The 20,374-nt window shown below is 37.3% G+C and overlaps 1 protein-coding gene and 1 pseudogene across 1 annotated transcript; both read right to left on the bottom strand.

Moving 5' to 3' along the window:
• Positions 1–3,219: 3,219 nt before the first annotated feature.
• Positions 3,220–16,815, bottom strand: LOC120090739 (annotated as a pseudogene).
• A 799-nt stretch (positions 16,816–17,614) lies between these two features.
• LOC120090738 lies at positions 17,615–19,222 on the bottom strand. Its single transcript, XM_039048452.1, has 3 exons — positions 18,737–19,222; positions 18,487–18,607; positions 17,615–18,204 (listed from the first exon to the last, which is right to left on the bottom strand). The coding sequence occupies exons 1-3, from the start codon at positions 19,220–19,222 to the stop codon at positions 17,615–17,617; spliced, it is 1,197 nt and encodes a 398-aa protein (XP_038904380.1).
• Between the last annotated feature and the right edge of the window lie 1,152 nt (positions 19,223–20,374).

The raw sequence follows: 20,374 nt of genomic DNA, 5'->3' as shown, positions 1-20,374 counted from the left end.
ACACATGTTTTATCGTAATGGAGGATATAAATTAATATATTGTGAACGTTCATGTTTTAATTAAATATGGAATAAACTTATTAGACACAAATTTAAACATTTAGGAAGGGGAAAATATATTTTTGGTCTCTAAGATTTAAAGAATAGGTGCATTTGGTCTTCATGTTTCAAATTAGCCAGTTTAGTTCCTCAATTTTAAAGAATCACTACTACAGAAATTGGATTACGTAACGTTTTTCCAATGTCAAGTAAAGGATGTACCTGACGCTTATAAAAACATCGAGTATTCGACTGTCAAGTATAATTTGAAAATTCGATTACAAAAAAACGTCAAGACAAATATTTCTTGATATAATTTTCGTGTCAAGAAAGATAATACACTTGACATTGGTGATATGTCAAGTTTATTGATTCTTGACATTGATTATGTATCATATATGATAACTCTTGACATTTTTCATTTGTCAAGTGTATGCTTTTTTTTCCCAAATTAAATGCCCCAATTGATATTCTCATTTTCTAAAAATTCAATATGTTTAAATTGCAACAATATTTCTCTTTCACATGTACATGTACAAAATAAAATCTCAACTATTGCTTTTGTATATACAACTCAACTTTTAATAAACACAAAAGTATCAAATTGTTTAATAAGTAACCTCTCAACAAAGTACATTATTTAATCTATACATTGAGCTTTCAAGTCTAAAGATCAAGAACTAAGGGTCAGGAAAGTCATGTTTAAGCAAGTCAACCTACAAAATAGAAAGTGATAACATCAAATTTCAAAATATAGAAATAAGTGTTAAGATACAAAAATGACAAAAAATCATGCACAAGGAAAAATGTACATGATTGGTTTATTTTTTGCAAAGGAAAAATATCATACTCCAAACTTAAAAAAATATTTGCATCTTAAAGTTATGGATTTACTGGATTTCATTCAGTCTCTTTTGACCATATCCAGCTTCAGGAGGAACAATTACCTTTCGATGCAAAACGAAGGAATATGGAAGAGATTTGAGAAAATATAATAAAGATAAAGAAGATTATCAACAAATCAAGTATATGCTAAAATTTAAAATAGAAGAATGCAGATAACTTTCCCCCAACTTTTACAACTTTCAAGTGAAAGCGACTTGACACAGTTGTAATCCCTCTATAAAGGCAATCAAAATGCACCTTTAATAGAAAACTAATATAGGAATCAATGAGTAGAAGAGAATATTGGAAGCCCAATCTTATCTACAAGCAATAAAAAATGTCTATGCATGCAACACTCAATCCCACAACTAATGTCACACCCCACCCCGAGTCCGCCTCTTGAGCCAGAGGAGAGGCGTGAGGAACCGCAGATACCACCCTTTTATGATACCTACCGTCCATCTCTACCTTACTACCCTCAGTAAATGTTAAGCCAAAGATGTAATCAACAATTATTTGACTAGCTCATTTTATTACCAACAGCACAGCATTTATACAATTCTCAAGCTTAACTACAAAGTTTACATCAACAACTCTAAATGCCAAAAGTGTGACTGTGGCTTGTGTCAGACCTTGACCTTAACAACACCCTAGAACTCCTCAACCTCCGCTACCTGGGGGGAGGGGAAGAAATAAAACATGGAAAATGTGACCTACAAAGCTCAGTGAGTGGAAACTTTATACGAACATAAGTTTGATTTCAGAAATTCATTTTTGGAAAAACAATTCTACAATCAACAATAATCACATAACAAAATGTAACCTCCCCAACCTGTCAGCTGGACAACCCTGGCATGATCATGTATCTTCTTTGGGTATTCTTCGCGAATAACCCATGATGACTAACATGGACACAATTTTATAGTCCGCTGAATATATCGATAATTCTTGCTAGACATGCTTAAGTACTTTGACAATTCCAATCAGGTACCTTGACAATCTCAGCCAAGCGTTCACAAGACATGCTCCTGAGTACAAATCCGGTTCCAACACAATGACAAACACATTATGACCACAACATAACAACAATCAAATCCAGACAAGACACATTTTTCGATCATGCCAACATTTCAAATATAACTTATATATATATATATAATCACATATATACATAAGAATCAACCATACAAGCAATAGCATAATCATTCACCTTGGTTGGGTAGGAACTTTCCTCTTCGAAGTTCCTTAGGTTTCCTCGGTTTTCCTTTTTAACCCTAAATTCCATATTCAATTACAAGTTTAGATTACACATAGTTCCATACCTTATTTTAAGATACTTCCTTTTGTAAACATGTTTTAAATTGTCTCAGGAAGTTTACCTTAAAATATTAGTTTATAACTCCTCGTAGTTTGGTAGGAATCCTCATATCATCAAGACTGGCCCAAGCTTACCCGAGAGCTCAACCATTCTGTCTTTTCGTGACTCTCCAACCTATCCTGAAAACTTGACTCCCTCAGCTTTTCATTGACTTTGGAATTACTCCAAACGCACGAGTAATCCAGGAGAACTTCTCGTCCCAAGTTGATGCTACTTCCAGACCTCATTGTCTGTCAGCATCTCCTCCTCTTGGAACCTCTAGACCAATGCAAGGTCTTGCTACCAACGTGTGCATTCCTTCATCAACGCATTGTTACACTCTTATGAACTGTACACTATTTATATGTCCATTGATTTTTTAACCATTTCTTATAAGTCAATATTTCACAGGTTGTTCGTTACTACAATTGGTTCAAATTACGATTACTACAATTGGTTCAAATTACGATTCTACCCTTGTAGTTACTTCTTGCTTCTTAAGTACCACTGATCCGAACAATCTATTTATGATCCAACCATAAACAAAATCTTCCTTAGACTAGTGAGATGGTGAGAGCTCATTGTTCAAGTCCCAAAGTTAGCACTTAAGACAACAACCTATCTACTTACCCTAAAACAAGGAAGAAGTAAATTTCGTCTTGTGACTTATGTTACTAGCTTCCCACTCGATATCGTCCCCAAGATGGTAGGCTTATCGAGTCAAAAACTAAGGTCACTCTCACCCATACAAATTAAAGGATGAACCTTATGCGTAAGAGTTCATAACTCACTCATGATTCAAATTGAGTCCCATGATAATTATTTGAAATACAATTATTAAACATTACGATACACACAGACACATCATAGGTGGTAAATGCCTTATTCAATGTTTAATTACATTTAAATTACACATATAATGCATACATACAATCATATTAATTATAACGTATTTGGGATGACAATCTAATTAGACATCTTAGACTTCTAATTATGCGTTGAATTAGATTAAAATGTTCAGAATTTTCCAAAACCACGACGGGCCCTGGCCTTCCAAGTGAAATATGTAGCAATTCATTGAATTTTTGAGTTTCATTATTATATTGTTTCTGTTGTGTTCTCTCTTCTACTCGACGTCGCGCTTCTCTTTCTTCTTTCAATTGTTGTTGATATGTGTTGTTTACCTTGAGCACATACTAATTTTATGTCAAAATTAGAGTCTTAAATTGAATTTAGTTTATTTTCTTAAAGTTAATGTTTTTTTAAAGAAAAAAACTTATCATACAAAGATTTTGAAAAGAAATTGAAACAAAAATTACAAAATTAAAGAATATTATTAACAAAAGTCTCGTTTGGTAACTATTTTGTTTTTTGTTTTCATTTTTAAAAATTAAGTTTATAGACACTACTTTCACCTCCAAATTTCTTCTATTATTGTCTACTTTTCATCAATAGTTTAAAAAACAAAGTCACATTTTGAGAACAAAAAAAGTTGTTTTTGTTTTTGAAATTTGACTAAGAATTCAACCATTATACTTAATAAAGATGCAAATCATTGTAAGAAATGTATATGAAATAGACTTAATTTTCAAAAAAAAAAACAAAAAATTAAATAGTTACCAATGGGACCTAAATAATTACAAAATTAATAAACCTATCAACAAATTAAATAATTCACGATGGTATATTTTTCGGTTGATATTTGACAAGTTCAAATTTAAGAAAATACAATTTACAAATTAAAGTTATAAGAAACAAAATGACTATGTGCCAAACCAAGCATCACACATTTGCCCTACGAGTGTACTGGAAACGAGAGATATGTAGTTTAAATCATCTTATTTTTAATTGTACTTTATATGTCAAAATGAGTATAGTTCAACTGACATCAAGTATTGTACAATTAATTTTGAAGTCAGAGATTTGATCTCCACATCCCGCATATTATAAAAAAGAATGACTATGTTATTTATTTTCAACTCAATACAATAGTTCCATATACATATATTTTTGAAAAAAATAAATCATTAAATAAATAGGGGAAGTAATTTTTACCTTGAAAAAACATTACAATTTTTACCCTATAATAAGTTTCATTTGAAAACTCGTTTAAAGTACTCTCTCCATGCTTTAGTTTCAATAAATTACAAAAACATATATATGATACAAATTGAAAATTAAATTTCAAAGAAAAACAATATTAAATCTACATTTTTGTAAAAATTTGAGAGTTCAATTTTAACGAACTTATTCAACCATGAATTTTTGTAGTAAATCAAATTTAAATTTGTCTAAAACACTATATTACTGCAATTGGTGAATTTACAAAGACTTTTAGATTGCTCCTTGAGTGAACCAGCAAAAATATTTATCTATAGTCTAATTTGATGGAAATTGACCTTATTGATACAAGATGTGACAAATTAAGGATGTGGGGTCTACCTCATTAAGTGTTCTTCAAGCTTGAGGTCTGAATAAAAGTCTTGTGTGCAAGACTGTTCAAGCTTTTTTTTTTACTTCATCAAATTCCTTCTCAAGCTTTTTATTAGAAACCAAAGGAGGTTTATAGGGCTGTCCTCCATTTTGGTCAATAATTTCCTTCACTAAATCCAAAAGCTCATTCACTTGTTCATCCTTCTTTGCTTCACTCTTAGTTTTGTTGTAAAAAATCACACATGTTCTTGCAGGCAGCTAGAATGTCCTTCAGAGCCACAGGACATTCATGGCTCAAATAATCTTCTATGTCGTCGTCTTTGTCGAACTCGTCACCTCCGGTTAAGATTACAATGGTGTAATCCACAATTTTGGTTTCAAATGTATTTTGTAGGGTTTTAGTGATGGCTTCTTTTTCTTGAGTGAATCGGTTTCTAATTGAAAAAACTAAAATAGCTACATGAATTCCTTCACTTACTTTCCTTGTACTTCATTATTTCTCTTGCGATGGATCTTGTTCCACTGGATAAATCGAATATTCCTATATACTTTCATAATTTGTTGCACGATGAGAGATCAACTTCAAATTAGATTGATATATATATATATATAGATTTCTTGTTATTGGATTAATGGTTGAATTATTATAATCAATTAAGTTATAATATACGCTAATACTTATAATTTAATCCATTAAACTTATAAAATGTCCTAAGTGAATCAATTTATACCATTTTATCAAGATTATTCTTGAAAATCTTTTATGCATCAATTCTTACACATGTGTATAGACTTATAATCAAGTTTAATTGATTAGACTCTCATTTGATAACCATTTAGTTTTTGCAAATTATACGTATTTTCTTATAACTTATTTTTCATAGTTTTCATTTTTCCTAACTAACAAATATTTGAATTCTTAGTCTAATTCAGGAAAATATCTAGTATTGCAATAATATGAGAAAAAAAATTGTTCTACGATATATATGAAAGTTCTTTCATACTATACTTTATTCATGGTTTTGTATAGAAAAACATTTAGAATTTGTGTGAGACATATGAATTAAAATAATATATTATTTAGTGATGTGTCAAAATATGAGTGAAAGAAGTATATACTACAATATACTCATAATTTTCCATCATTCCAAAAACACAACCAAGTTTTGAAAAACTATTTTCTTTTCTTTCAAAACTTTGCTTGATTTTGAAAACACTCCTAATAAGTAGAAAATAAAACAAGAAAATCATGAATAGTGATAGTCTTTATAAGCTTAATTCTCAAAAACCAATAAACAAAAATTAAAATCTTGTTTGGTAATCATTCTATTTTTTAAACTGTGTTTGTTTTCTCCTAGTTTTTGTATGATAACCATTTTGTTTCTTTAGAATTATGCTTGTTATCTCTTGATTTCTTACCCGTGATTTTTATATTTCCTAGGTAAATAGTAAAATTCTTAGCAAATTAATTTTTAAAAGCAAAAACAAAATTTTCAAAACTAGTATTTTTTTTTCTCCTTCAATGGCTTTGATTTTGAAAATATTTCTAAAATGAATACAACAAAACATAGAAAACAATAGATGCAAGTAGTGCTTATAAGCTTAATACTAAAAAACAAAAAAATAAATAAAAATAAAAACTAAGGCCACTTTCAGGACTATTTGATTGTTTTTTTTTTTTTTTTTTTTTTTGCTTATGAAAATTAAGATGTTAGATTTTGTTAGAACGCTGGTCTTTAAAAGACTTTATTATCGTAACGAGTTGCCACAATCTCCCAGACTAGCAACTAAATGATAAATGAATTCTTCATTAAACGATATGAGTCAAACAAAGACTAGTCGATCGCTTATCAAATTCTAAACGATCATTTTCAAACTCTATATGATCGTTTACAGTTTCTACACGATCACTGAGTAATATTAGACGATCGCTTACAAAACACCCCGCCATCGCTTACAAGGTACTACACGATCGCTTACAAGAAATTATACGATCGCTTACTAAATACTATACGATCACCTATCAAATGCTACACGATCATTGGGCTCTGCTACTCGATCGCTTAGTAGAAGAGGTANATCGTTGGGCTCTGCTACTCGATCGCTTAGTAGAAGAGGTAGACAATGAGTGGCACACTACGACAGATTCTATATGATAGAGACTTCCGAACTCCCACTCTCGAGAGCTCTCCTTCCTCACTTCAGATATTCAAACTTTACTACCCTCTCCTTTGGGTTTTTTCTTCTTTTTAAACCTCAACTTCTCTCAACAGAATCAAAAGTAGTCCTTAACCAATTCAACTCCTATCTTCCCCTTATCTCCTCTATTTTTTTCCTTTTTTATATTGCAACATAATTGTAGGCCTATCATTACCTCCCCCCTCGACCTTTACCTTGTCCTCAAGGTGAAGTTTTGGCTGTCCAACCACCTTTTTTACAGTCTTCTTCATTCTCTCTTGAGCCACCCTCAAATGCTCCTTAAGTACTCGCAGGGCAGCATCCTATGTTTTCATTGTACATTTCATACTAACCCCGGCCTTTGCCATATTTGGATTCCCTTGCAGAGTAATCTTCCGACCCTCATGAACAAATGCCATTGTTAGGTTCCGCCAATCTACCTCTATTTTTCCCAAAGAGTGTAGCCATTGCATCACTAAAATCACATCAACATTCCCTAGCTCCAACGGCAGGAAACTATCACACACTCTCCAATCACCCAGCCTCATTTCCACATTTTTGCTTACTCTCTTACCTTGCACTACGGTTCTTGATCCCAAAACTACTTCATAATTGGTCGTTCTGTGACGTTCAACTGCAGACGATTTGCTAGACTCTCTAATATGAAGTTATTCATGGCTCCAAAATCTACCAATATCACCACTGATTCTCCTTTGATTTCCCCTGTGATCTTCATTGTTCGAGGTTTCGTCAATCCCCTAACGAAGTTCACAGAAAGTTCAGCAATAGGCGATATTTCCTCACTCAATGTCAACATATTCAATTCTAACGGCTCTTCCCTTACTTCATCGTCTTCATACAACCATTCCTCACCGGACGCCTGCACTACAATTAATCTCAGTTCTCTCAACTCTCGCCCTTTGCACCGATGCCCAACAATATACTTTTCGTCACACCGGAAACAAAATACTTTTTCTCTCTTCGACTGAAATTCAGCATTTGTTAATCTTCTCGCCGGAATTTCTCTCTGGTTATCATTATTTGATGTTCCTTGCAACGTGATGGTTCTCATCGAAATGACTCTTCTGTCTTCCCTCCCTCTTTCGTTTCACTTCTGCCTACTGTCTTTCTCACATTTTCTATATTGAATTTCGAAGAGTTCGAATTTTGGATCTTACCTCTGTATGTTCGCGCTCGTCCCGCTTCGACCTGCGTATTTTATCTATCTTCAACATGTTGTGCAAACGACATCATTTACGCTAACCCAGTGGGATCGCAGCACTCAACTTCAGCCTTTATCCACGACGCCAAACCGTTCATGAATGTCTCCTCTAAACGTTCATTCGGCAGATGAGGCAACGACGCTACTAACTTATCAAACAAATTTCGACATGCCTTCATACTTGTTTCTTGTTTAATAGCCAAGAATTTCCCATAGATCAATCCCTCTCTTAAAGATCAGAATCGCACTAACATCTTTTTCTTTAAGTCTTCCCAATCTTTAAATGACTCTCTGCCTTTCTTCGACTGGTACCAGTCTAATGTGGCACCCTCAAAACTTATAACCGCCACGGCATCTTCTCAGATTCAGTCAACTTATAAATTTGAAAATAGCGGTCTGCTCTGAATAACCGCGCATCTGAATCATTTCTGCTGAACACCGACATTTCTGCTTTCTTCAATTTACTTCAGTCGCAAATCACATCTTCACCAGCTGCTTTTCACTGAGCTATTTGTTCCACACACATTTTGGGTGTTTGATCCTTCTGCCTCTTCCGTCACCTTTGTCTTTCCCTTGGCCATTTCCGTAACATAAGAAATGAGCATTTATTGATATTTCTCTGCCTGCAATCCCAATCTCTCAATGCCCTTCGCTAACGACGTCAAATTCTCCTCTATGGTTGGCAATCTCTCAATGCGACAATAATACTAGACGATCGCTTACAAAACACCCTGTCATCGCTTACAAGATACTACATGATCGCTTACAAGAAAGTACCGAATAATATACGATCGACTACCAAATGTTATACGATCGTTGGGCTCTGCTACTCGATTGTTTAGTAGAAGAGGTAGACGATGAGTGGCACACTACGACAGATTCTACACGATAGAGACATCCGAACTCCCACTCTCAAGCCCTTTCTCACTCCAGATATTCAAACTTTATTACCCTCTCCTTTGGTTTCTTTCTTCTTTTTAAACCTCAACTTCTCCCAACAGAATTGAAAGTAGTCCTTAACCGATTCAATCGTTGTCTTCCCCTTATCTCGTCTATTTTTTCTTTTTTTGCTATTGCAACATAATTGGAGGCTCTGCACGTCATCTCAGGCCTTTTATTTAGAATTATGAGGGCTATTAAGCAGAATAGCGGCAATTATGTTAGAAATTCATGAGAAAATGAGTTTGCGTCATTCAGCATTAAGAATCTCGGCTAACCCACTAGCGTTATTATGCGTTCAATTGTCTATTTCTGTAGCTAACGTAGGAATCGAACGTAGACATGGAAGCCGGGCTATCGTATAGATGACCGCAAGCGGAGAAATTCTCCATCGCAAATGCGAACGCATACGTTGTGAAACCTGGATTTTCATTTTTTCTACTTAAGTAGGTGGTTAAGGAAATTAACTAAGTAAAAGTTAAATCCTATAGGGAAGAAAATTTCTAGGTGTTGAATAGATTTTCCTTGAGTAGTTTGAGTTATGTTTTAATTGATGAAAAATTGACTAAGTGTTGGACTAGACATTGTCATGCATTGGCCATAAGATCTTGGAGATATTTAGGCCAAGGTAGAAGTTGAAGTGGGAGTGACACATACTTTAGAGGTTAGACCAACGCATTAGGCTGGATGGATGCATTGGATGATGGATGCGTTGGATGTGTTGGATGATGGATGCATTGGATGTGTTGGATGCGTTGACGAAGGAAGGAAAATGGAAGTGATGCGCTAAAAGGTTGGATGGCACAAGGGTGGGAGAGGACGCGGGTAAGGCATGTGGCATGCATCAAGCGCTCATGCACAGCGCACAGCCCTTGCGTCGAGCAGGCCAAGCGCTGCCAAATGCCCAGCCATGCGTGAGCAGCCTTGGCCAAACTGCCCAGCCATGCATCAAAATAGGCCAAGCTGTCGTGCCAAGCGATGCGTCGATGGAAGCGCCTATGTGTTGAGCGGCCGAGCGTAAAATGCGTCGATGGCAACGCCCATGCGTCGAGTGGTCATGCCAAGCAAGCCTTGCGATGGTACCTAGTGAGCCATGCATCGAGGATGAGTGGCCACACTATGCGTTGGTGATGGCTAGCTCTTGTGATAGCTAAGTTGGATTGCGATGGTAGTGAATTAGCTTGCTATGTGTTGATTATAGGCTATGCATTGAGTATGGACTATGCATTGAACATCCAAGAGGTGGACGCATATAAAGGATAAGATCATATCGAAAACGTCAACAAACCATGTGTCTTCTTGGGAGGAAGCCTTAAACCTTAAGCAAATTAGGTGGATGCATAAGAAGACATGTAAAGGATGAGGGCTATGCGTTGGTNGCCCATGCGTCGAGTGGTCATGCCAAGCGCACATCCATGCATCGAAGCACCCTGTCGAGCGGCTGTGCAACGAACACCCCTGCAATGCGTCGAACGCCTTGCCATGCGCCCATGCGGCCGAGCAAGCCAATGCGTCGAGCGACCATCGCCTATGCAGCACGACCATGCATCGGTGGCCAGCGCCTATGCCAAGCACCATGCGCCCATGCCAAGCAAGCCTTGCGATGGTACCTAGTGAGCCATGCATCGAGGATGAGTGGCCACACTATGCGTTGGTGATGGCTAGCTCTTGTGATAGCTAAGTTGGATTGCGATGGTAGTGAATTAGCTTGCTATGTGTTGATTATAGGCTATGCATTGAGTATGGACTATGCATTGAACATCCAAGAGGTGGACGCATATAAAGGATAAGATCATATCGAAAACGTCAACAAACCATGTGTCTTCTTGGGAGGAAGCCTTAAACCTTAAGCAAATTAGGTGGATGCATAAGAAGACATGTAAAGGATGAGGGCTATGCGTTGGTGAAAGGAGAAGAAGACACCTTGGGTTGCGCTGATGCAAGATTGCGTTGATGGTGTAAGGAAGAGACACTTGGTCATGCGGCCAAGTAGGAGGTGTCAGCCATGGAGCAATCTTAGACGCCTATAAATAGAGCCAAGAACTTTAGATGAAAACTCAAATTCTCTTCAAAAGACATAAAGAATAGTGTATTGGGAGGAGACCATGCGTTGGTAGCAAGACCATGCGTTGGTCAAGAAGTTCCAAGAGCGAAGATGCTGTCAGGAAGAAAAGACAGGAAGTAGTATCAACTTGGAACGAGGAGTTCTCCCAGAATACTTATGTGTTTGATGTGATTCTAAAGCCATCTGAAAGCTAAAATAGTCTAGTTTTCATTGTGGGGATGCTGAAGAATAAGCTCCAAGGAATCGGGCTGGAAGCTGAGAAAAAGACAGAAGGGTTAGGCTGTCGGGTAAGCTGGGCCAGTATTGATATTTTGAAGATTTCGGCCAAACCACAAGGATTTCTGAGTTAATATTTTAGAGTAATATTCCTGAGACATTGTAGAGAATATGTGTAGAAGAAAGTATCTCTAGATAAAGCCTATAACTATGAGTAATCTGAGCTTTAATTTGAATCTGGATTTTAGGGTTCAAAAAGGAGCCCAAGGTGACCAAGGAACTTCTAGAGAGAAGGGTTCCTAAACGATCAAGGTGAATGACTAAAATATTTAAAATGTTTTAAGAAACCATGTGCTAAAGAAAGATCTTTCAGATAAAGACATGTTTTCTAAGTTTTATTAAAGAAAGTCATTGTATGATTAGTTTTACTTGAAACTCGATACCGAAGGACATTTGAGAAGGTATCTGAGTAGCTCGATACTGAAGAACACAGTTGAGAAGGTATCTGAGCAAAAGTACCCAAGTGTGGGGTATTTTTTTGATAAAAATCAGTTTTCTGGTCACTCACTAGGCTTTATAGCTCATGCTTTCCAAATGTTTTTCTTTTTCTTCCCAGGTAGCGGAAAGTTGAAGAGTTCTAGGGTGCTGCTAAGGTCAAGGTCTGCCACGTGCCACAGTTACACTTCTGGAAGGTTTTACAGTTTTTTTCGTAAGCTTTATAGTTAAGTCTTGGAGTTGTATAAACGTTACATTGTTGTAAAATAAAATGGGCCTACTTAATCAGTTGATTGTTCAATTTGTACGTTGGTATTAGAGTTATTTCTGCAAGAGTTTTATGTAGTAAATGTCAACCAAAGGATTGATAACTGCTACAGTCACGCCTTTTCCTAGGCTAAGAGGGTGGTCTGGGGCGGGGTGTGACATACGTTCAATGCATGGGTGTTGCGGTAATCAACCGCATGCGTCCATCGCATAGAAGTTGCGATCATCAAGCGATTGCGGTCATCGTGTAGAAGTTGCGGTAATCAAGCGAATGCAGTCATTTCAAGATTGTGGCTACACGATGATAACCATAATAGAGGGATGAACGCAAAGTTGGTGGAATGGAAGCATCAACACATCTCTCGGGAAAATCAAAAGATGATGTTGACATTTCACCTACCACGTTGTTAACAGCAGAGATTCAGAATAGGACCCTCACGTCGCGAATGTCAAAATTAGAGTAGGTCCATTAATGCTGTCAACGATCAAGCTCTATAAATAGAAGTCGCTGAGCATAACTTCAGATCATCCAAGGTTTCCTACCTTCGAGTGGATCCTTGTTATCCAAACCAAAGCATTAAAAGAAAGCTTGAGAGTGCTTCATCTTCTTCATCCATTCCGGGTGATGACTGGAGCCTTCGCCGGAGTTAGATCTCGAGAGAGTCAACTCCACCACCCTTCCATGGAACCACCGGCAGCCTTGACACACATCCACTGGAAGCAAAACATTGCTTCCAGCTGGTCATTTCATTTTCTCTTCTTTTCTTATATTGTATTGTATTACATTTTTTATTAAGAAATTAATACATTGTGTGTTTAATGCATTTTTATATTTCCTTCGATTCCATCTCCATCTTCATTACTTAGTATCCTTAATCTTCATTGCATCACTTAGTGTGACTATTAGAGTATCGCATACTTAGTCATTCGGATTAGAGATATGAAGCATGTAGCAAACCACCGGAAGGTGTGCATTGTGTGAGTGTATGAGAAAACCTTATTTGCTTAGTGTAAAGCTGTAGCAACGCCTGTCTATAGGTGGACGCAATGCTTGTCTATGAGTAAAGTCAGCAATAACTAACTGCCCAGGAGGGTAAGTGGTTGGTCACATTAAGTAATGTAAGCAAGTATTCACTAAAGATAGGAATAATTTTACGTCAGCCAAGTTTATGCGGTTACCTTTTCTTATGAGCGCATCATTCATCATTTAGGCATACTTGAGAGAGTAGTCTAAAAACCAAATCTAAGACTCGAGAGAGCGGATTGGAATGCATAAGCAAGAATGAGGAACTTAGAGATAAGCTCTGTTTGCTATTACACAGCGTATGCACCCTACGAATAGGATATTGCATGCGTCCAGAAGTAGGATATGGTGGTATGCGGCTATCACGCTCATGCGGCAAGAGCACGTGAGCGGGTTATGGAGGTTTAGGCATAGGCTTCTCGGCACTATCGCATATACATCGCATGCATCCTAGAATTAGGCACAAGTGTGTGTAGCATGATCGCATAGCTTGCATTGGCTAAGGTTGCCTTTGCGGTCAAGCTTAGGGTTGCGATGAAGACATCTCACATTTTATCTATTTTCCATGCATTTTACTACGCGTCAACAGTTGCCATGTCTCTACCTCTCATTCATACTTCCAATGTTTTGTTTGTTAGATAGGAGTAGGAGTAGTTTATAGCTTATACCCTCCATCATTCTTTTATTCAACCGCCCCAAACACATTACCGCATAGCATTTAGTTACAAGTCCCTGAGTTCGACCTCGGATCACTTGAGAAACTTGCGTTCGCGTTATACTTGGCGTGAGCGCAAGAAAACTTGTGACAGGAACGCATGGTCATCGAATACATTCGTTAATGCATAGTTTCATTCCAACGCATGACCACCGATGCATGAGTATCAATGCATAGCCTTAAGACATTCATCGTGTAATTGCGTCCCTCTAATTTTCGTCATCAGAGGCCTATCAGATTTCTTTGCTATGTTATCTCCTTTCTACCAATATATTAAAAAATAAAATAAAATAAATTTAAAAACTTGTTTTAATTTTAGAATTTGGCTACAAATTCAACTACTTTACTTAAAAATAGGAAAACTATGATAAGAAATTTATTAAAAAAAAAACATAATTTTCAAAAATTTAAAATTAAAAATCAAATAATTGTCAAATCCAGTTTAAGTAGTTATTAAAAGGAACCTAAATAATAGCTATCAAAGAAAGCCTTAATTAGCAATTTCTTACTAGGAGTGTCGGTGACATTAATTACTTGCCCATCATTCCCAACACATCTCTCCAAGGTGGAAGTTTTTGTAATGTCGGATGTTCTTTTTCTTGACGTGAACACTTTTTTTCCAAGAATACTATTTCCAGTTGTACTTGTTCCATTTCCAATACGACCAATTAACACCATAGTTAGATAAGGAACAACCTCAATTATTATTTACTTAAATATTAAACAGATCGATTAAGCTAAAAAAAAACAAAGAATGAGAGAGACATCAAAAGCCAATTTACTTTGTATATGTTGTGGTAAGGAAAAAAAAACATGGTGTTTCCCTTTTATAGAAATGTAAAACTCATTATTATCGTCAGTTTAATGAGTAAATTGAAATGAAAGTCAATGACAAGGGGAAGTAATCTAGGTATAAATCCTAAACTTAACCACATGGGATTCATTGGCTCAACAAGAATACTGGAATCCAAGTGGAGTGGACTATTAACAAATTTTCTCTAAAAAGAGAAAAGAAACGAATTTCCTTACAACAGAATAAATACTTTTAAACAAAATTCAGCATTAAATATAATTAAACCCTGATAGATTATTCGAGATTATTAGTTTGTGTTTCGGGTACAAATTATTTTAGTATGTAATGAGGGTTTTCAAACAGTTTTATTGTAGTTGAGCATGAGTTATAATAATGAGACCCAAACATTAAGTGGGCTACCATCCATGAAAAGTTGAGAGCCCAACTGGCCCCTAAACGTTCGTGTGAGTGTATCAAATTTAATTACCATTCTTCTTCAAATTTCATTCTAAAACGATCAGCTAAGAATTGTAATAGTATCAATTAAACTTCTAAATTGTCATAAATGAATAAATATTTAGATCTTTTGTTAAGATTACGTTTGAAAATCATCTCATGCATATCAAAATCTTATGCATGATGTATGTTTGTTCAACTACTAGATTAACAAAAATGGACTACTAGAACTGATGTATAAGTGATCTTAAAGAGAATCTTATTAATTAAGAATCTAAATTATTCTAAGCTGATAATTATCAACTGAGACGTTTTAGAACATGTTTTCAAAAGGAAGCATCTTAGAATAAGTTCTGGAACTATGAGTAATCTAAGCTGATAATTGAATCTGGAAATTAGGGTTCAAAAGGGAACCAAGGAAACTTAAGGAACTTGGGAAAGGAAAGTTCCTAACCAACCAAGGTGAGTGGTTATTCTATTGTTTGTATGATTAATTTCTATGTATATATGTGAATATATATATAGCTTATGTTTGAAATATTAGCATGATCGGGAAATGTGTTTTGCCTAAATTGATTGTTGTCGTATTGTTGTCATAATGGTATGTCATGGTGTCGGAATGAGATTTGTACTCAGGATAATGTTAGCATGCCTTGTGGATGTTTGGCTGGAAATGTCAAGGTACCTGACTGGAATTGTCAATATACTCAAGCATGACTAATAGGAACTAATAATATACTCAGCAGACTATAAGATTGTGTCCAAACTTGGTCATCGCGGGTTATTCACGGAGAATAATCGGGGAAGATACATGATCATGATAGGGTTGTCTAGCTGACAGGTTGGGGTGATTACACTATGTGATTGTTGTTGATCGTGGAATTGTATTCCCAAAAATGAATTTCTAAAACCAAACTTGTGTTTATTTAAAGTTGCCACTCACTGAGCTTTATAACTCACGTTTTTCATGTTTTATGTCTGTCTCTTCCCCCCCCAAGGTAGCGAAAGGTGAGAAGTTCCAGGGTGTTGCTAAGGTCAAGGTCTGTCACATGCCACAGTTACACTTCTAGAAGGTTTTATAGTTGTTGTTGTAAACTTTATAGTTAAGTCTTGGAGTTGTATAAACGTTACATTGTTGTAATAAAATGGGCCTACTTAATCAATTATTATTTGCTTCCTTGACTTAATCAGTTGGTTGTTGAATTTGTTCATTGGTATCAGAGTTATTTTCGCAAGAGTTATTAGGCAGTAAATGTCAACAAAAGGGTTGATAATTGTTGCAGTCATGTCCTTTCCTAGGCTCAGAGAGTAGTCTTGGACGGGGTGTGACAATAATGTTGGCCAAAAATACCCACTTTGTAACACTTTTGCTGCTGTGCGTTGGTCTCTAAAGTGTCCTCCATATGGCGAGTCATGGCATTGTGATAATATGCGTTGGTGAGCAGCGTCTGGTACGCATAGGCGCAAAATCTGGTCTGATCCCATTTTATAAAGATTTGGCTTGTTCCAATAATATGAAATGCATTCATGTCTGAGCCGCCTCTTCTGGTGGGTTGTGTAATCCTCAGTGACTTATTCGCAAACCAGAAAATTGACCACGTCTGTATACCATGGTGATTCTTCAATTTTAAATAGTTGCTTGTCTGAGAAGGTAACGTTCACCTCTGACTGGTTGTGATCAACTTCTGGATTTTCTAATCTAGATAAATGGTCTGCAACCTGGTTCTCCATCCCCTTGCGATCAATGATCTCTATATTGATTCTTGAGAACCCATCTAATCAATCTTGGCATCGCATCTTTCTTTGTCATCAAATATTTTATCGTTGAATGGTCAGTGTAAATGATTACTTTAGTTCCCAGCAAATAAGCTCTGATTTTTTCCAACGCAAATATCACCGCAAGCAATTCTTTTTCTGTGATAGTGTAATTTGTTTGAGCAAGATTCAAGGTTTTACTCGCATATGCGATGGGGTGTAGCATTATTTTCTTCTTTTACGCCAGCACTGCTCCCATCGCATAACCGCTTGAATCACACATCAATTCAAAGGGTTGTGTCCAGTCCGGTGTGATCAACACAGGTGCGGTTGTTAATGCGTTCTTCAATATTTTGAATGCGTTGAGGCATTGGTCATCAAAGTCAAACTTTCTTTTTGCCTCCAGTAACGCACTCAGTGGTCGTGCAATCTTTGAAAAGTCTTTCACAAAACGTCTATAAAAGCCAGCATGTTCTAAAAAGCTTCTGACAGCCTTCACATTTGCTGGAGGTGGAAGCTTTTCAATCGCCTCAATCTTTGCCTTGTCCACCTCCAGCCCATCCTTGGAGACTCTGTGCCTAAGCACAATACCTTCCTTTACCATGAAATGGAATTTCTCCCAGTTTAGCACGAGGTTCGTCTCTTCATATCTTTTCAGTATCTTTTCCAGGTTGTTGAGACAGACTTCGTATGTTTGCCCATACACCGAGAAGTCGTCCATGAAAATTTTCACATAATCTTCAAGATACTAGGAAAAGATAGCCATCATACACCTTTAGAAAGTGCTCGGCACGTTGCATAGGCCGAACAGCATACGTCGAAACGCAAATCTTCCATACGGACAGATGAATGTGGTTTTCTCTTGATCTTTAGGAGCAATCATGATTTGGTTATAGCCAGCATATCCATCCAGGAAGCAGTAGAAAGCATTTCCAGCTAGGTGGTCTAGCATCTGGCCGATAAAAGGCAAAGGGAAATGATCATTCTTTGTCGCCACATTTAGTTTGCAGTAGTCCATGCAAATCCGCCATCCAGTGACGGTTCTCATTGGTATCAGTTCATTATTTGCATTAGGGACTACCATCACCCCTCCTTTCTTTGGCACGCATTGCACGGGGCTGATCCACTTGCTGTTGGCTATTGGATAGATAATTCCCGCGCCTAACCACTTGATTATTTTCTTCTTCATGACCTCCTTCATCGTAGGCTTGAGTCTACGTTGATGTTCGATTGATCCTTTCTGATTGTCCTCGAGACGAATCCTATGCATGTAGTATTCGGGGCTGATTTCTCTGATGTCTGATAGCATCCAGCCAATTGCTTTTATATACTTTCTCAGGATGCTCAGCAGTGTATTCTCTTGATCTTCATTAAGTGCAGAGGAAATTATTACAAGTAGCTTTTCATTCTGCCCTAGAAATGCATACTTCAGGTGGTTTGGAAGGGTCTTCAGCTCTATTGTTGGTGGTTGTTCCAAGGATGGCTTTGTTGTTTTTCTTTCTTCACTCGCTGTCAGCTTGTCTTCTTTGGATGCGATCATCTCATCTTCTTTGGTTGTTTTTTCTGTGATCGCATTGCAGGCTACTATGGATGTGGTCGCATCCTCATCTTCATTTTCATATTCAAACTTTTCTTCTTCATTCAAACTTGGTTCATCATCAGATTCATTGAGGTCTTCTTCTTTAGGATATTTCATGGCTCGGATAATATCAAACCTGAGATTCTGCCCATTCACGCTCAGTGTGATCTCTTCCTTATACATATCAATCTGAGCACGACCAGTGGATAAAAATGGTCGTCCCAGGATGATGGGTACATCCTTGTCCGCTTCATAGTCCAGGATGATGAAGTCTGCCAGTAATATAAATTTATCAATAGTAACTAAGACATCCTTCACCTTCCCTTCTGGATGCACTAAGGATCTATCAGCTAATTGGAGAGTCGCCATTGTGGGCGCCAGCTGCCCCACATTCAGCTGCTTGAAAATTGAAAGAGGTATCAAGTTAATGGTGGCCCCGAGATCGCAAAGCACTTGACCGATGTATAACCCTCCAATAGAGCAGGGTATGGTGAAACTTCCAGGGTCACGCATTTTTGGTGGAATTATGGATTTTGAACTTTGCGTCAATACCACTGTTGTGAACTTACCAGTGCTTCTCTTCTTTGTCACCATATCCTTCAGAAACTTTGTATACTTGGGCATCTGTTTGATCACTTCAGTGAACGGAATGCTAATATACAACTGTTTCAACATATCCATGAAGCGTTGATATTGTACCTCATCATTTTTATTCTTTTTGAGTCTCTGGAGGAATGGTGGCAGTTGTATTCTCACGGTTCCCCATTCTTTCGACTTCGAAGTGGACGCAATCTCTGGTTCCATCGCCTCCTTTTCTCCTGTTTCTTCTTGAGTCAACGGGGTCTATGTTCCATCGTAATAGGAGAATTCCAGCTCGGTTCCTTCTTCTCCTCCGCCACAGTCTTTTCGCTTCGCAACATCACAACTTGACATTGCCCTTTCCCCGTGCCCCCTGGGTTGCACAGGAGCTCTGTTGAACTCGGCAATGCCCCCTACGGTATATTCTTGAGTTCGTCCGCAATCTGTCCTATTTGAATTTCCAGATAGCGGATAGACGTCGCTTGGTTCTGAAGCACTGTTTCATTCTTTTCAATATATTACTTCCGCAAACTCTCCAAAGATGAAGTTTGCAGCGCCTGCGAACTGCTGGCTTGGTTTTGCGTTTGACCGTTTGTTCGCGGGAAAAATCCTTGTGGCCCTTCTTTTTGCGCCACTGATTGAAAATTTTTTTGTTGATTTTTCCATGCAAAGTTAGGGTGGTTTCTCCACCCAGGGTTGTACGTATTGGAAAACAGATTATTTTTCACGAAATAGACTGACTGTGGGTTCCTCGGGCATTTCTCCATTGGATGGCCTTCACCGCAAGTAACACAACTTGCGGCCGTTTGGTTGATTGCGTTAACTTGCCCACTATGCGTTCCTGGGCTACTGATTGCGATTCCTTGTATCAAATTCATCATCGCAGTCATTTGGTTTTGAAGGGATGCGATGGCCCCATTATTTGCATCACTGTCTTTGATTCTTAATCTTTGATCGCTTTCTCTCCAGTCTTCATGATTTTTAGAAATTTGATCAAGTATATTCTTGGCCTCATCGTATGTCTTATTAAGCAGACCTCCAGCTGCTGCCGCATTGGCAGCCATCTGCGATACAGGGTTTAATCCGTGGTAGAAAATTTCCATCTGTAAACAATCTGGTAAGCCATTATACGGGCAATCTCTTACCAGCCTCTTAAACCTCGCCCAGGCGTCACTGAGCGATTCGTCAATAGCCTCTTCAAAATTGATGATCAACTTCCTCCTTCTGGCTTTCTTCATTGGGAGGAAGTACTTCTTCATGAACTTCTCAACTTCTTATTCCCATGATGTAATCTCCCCAGGTTCGAAAGAATAATCCCATTTCCGTGCCTGGTCACACAACGAAAATGGGAACAATGTTAATCAAACCTCCTCAGTG

This window comes from Benincasa hispida, chromosome 11 (assembly GCF_009727055.1).
Source record: "Benincasa hispida cultivar B227 chromosome 11, ASM972705v1, whole genome shotgun sequence".
In the NCBI taxonomy this organism is placed as follows: domain Eukaryota; kingdom Viridiplantae; phylum Streptophyta; class Magnoliopsida; order Cucurbitales; family Cucurbitaceae; genus Benincasa; species Benincasa hispida.
Note: the sequence above shows the minus strand (reverse complement) of the source record. Positions and strands in the feature narration are given on the sequence as shown.

What these genes read in the sequence shown, in the direction of transcription:
- LOC120090738 (XM_039048452.1), bottom strand. Translation starts at nt 19,222, where the DNA reads ATGGAACCAGAGATTGCGTCCACTTCGAAGTCGAAAGAATGGGGAACC. An exon ending in TAGTGCATCCAGAAGGGAAG is followed by an intron (nt 18,608 to 18,736) that starts GTGAAGGATGTC and finishes GGTCGTGCTCAG; the next exon opens with ATTGATATGTATAAGGAAGA. An exon ending in TGAATCTGATGATGAACCAA is followed by an intron (nt 18,205 to 18,486) that starts GTTTGAATGAAG and finishes CACTTAATGAAG; the next exon opens with ATCAAGAGAATACACTGCTG.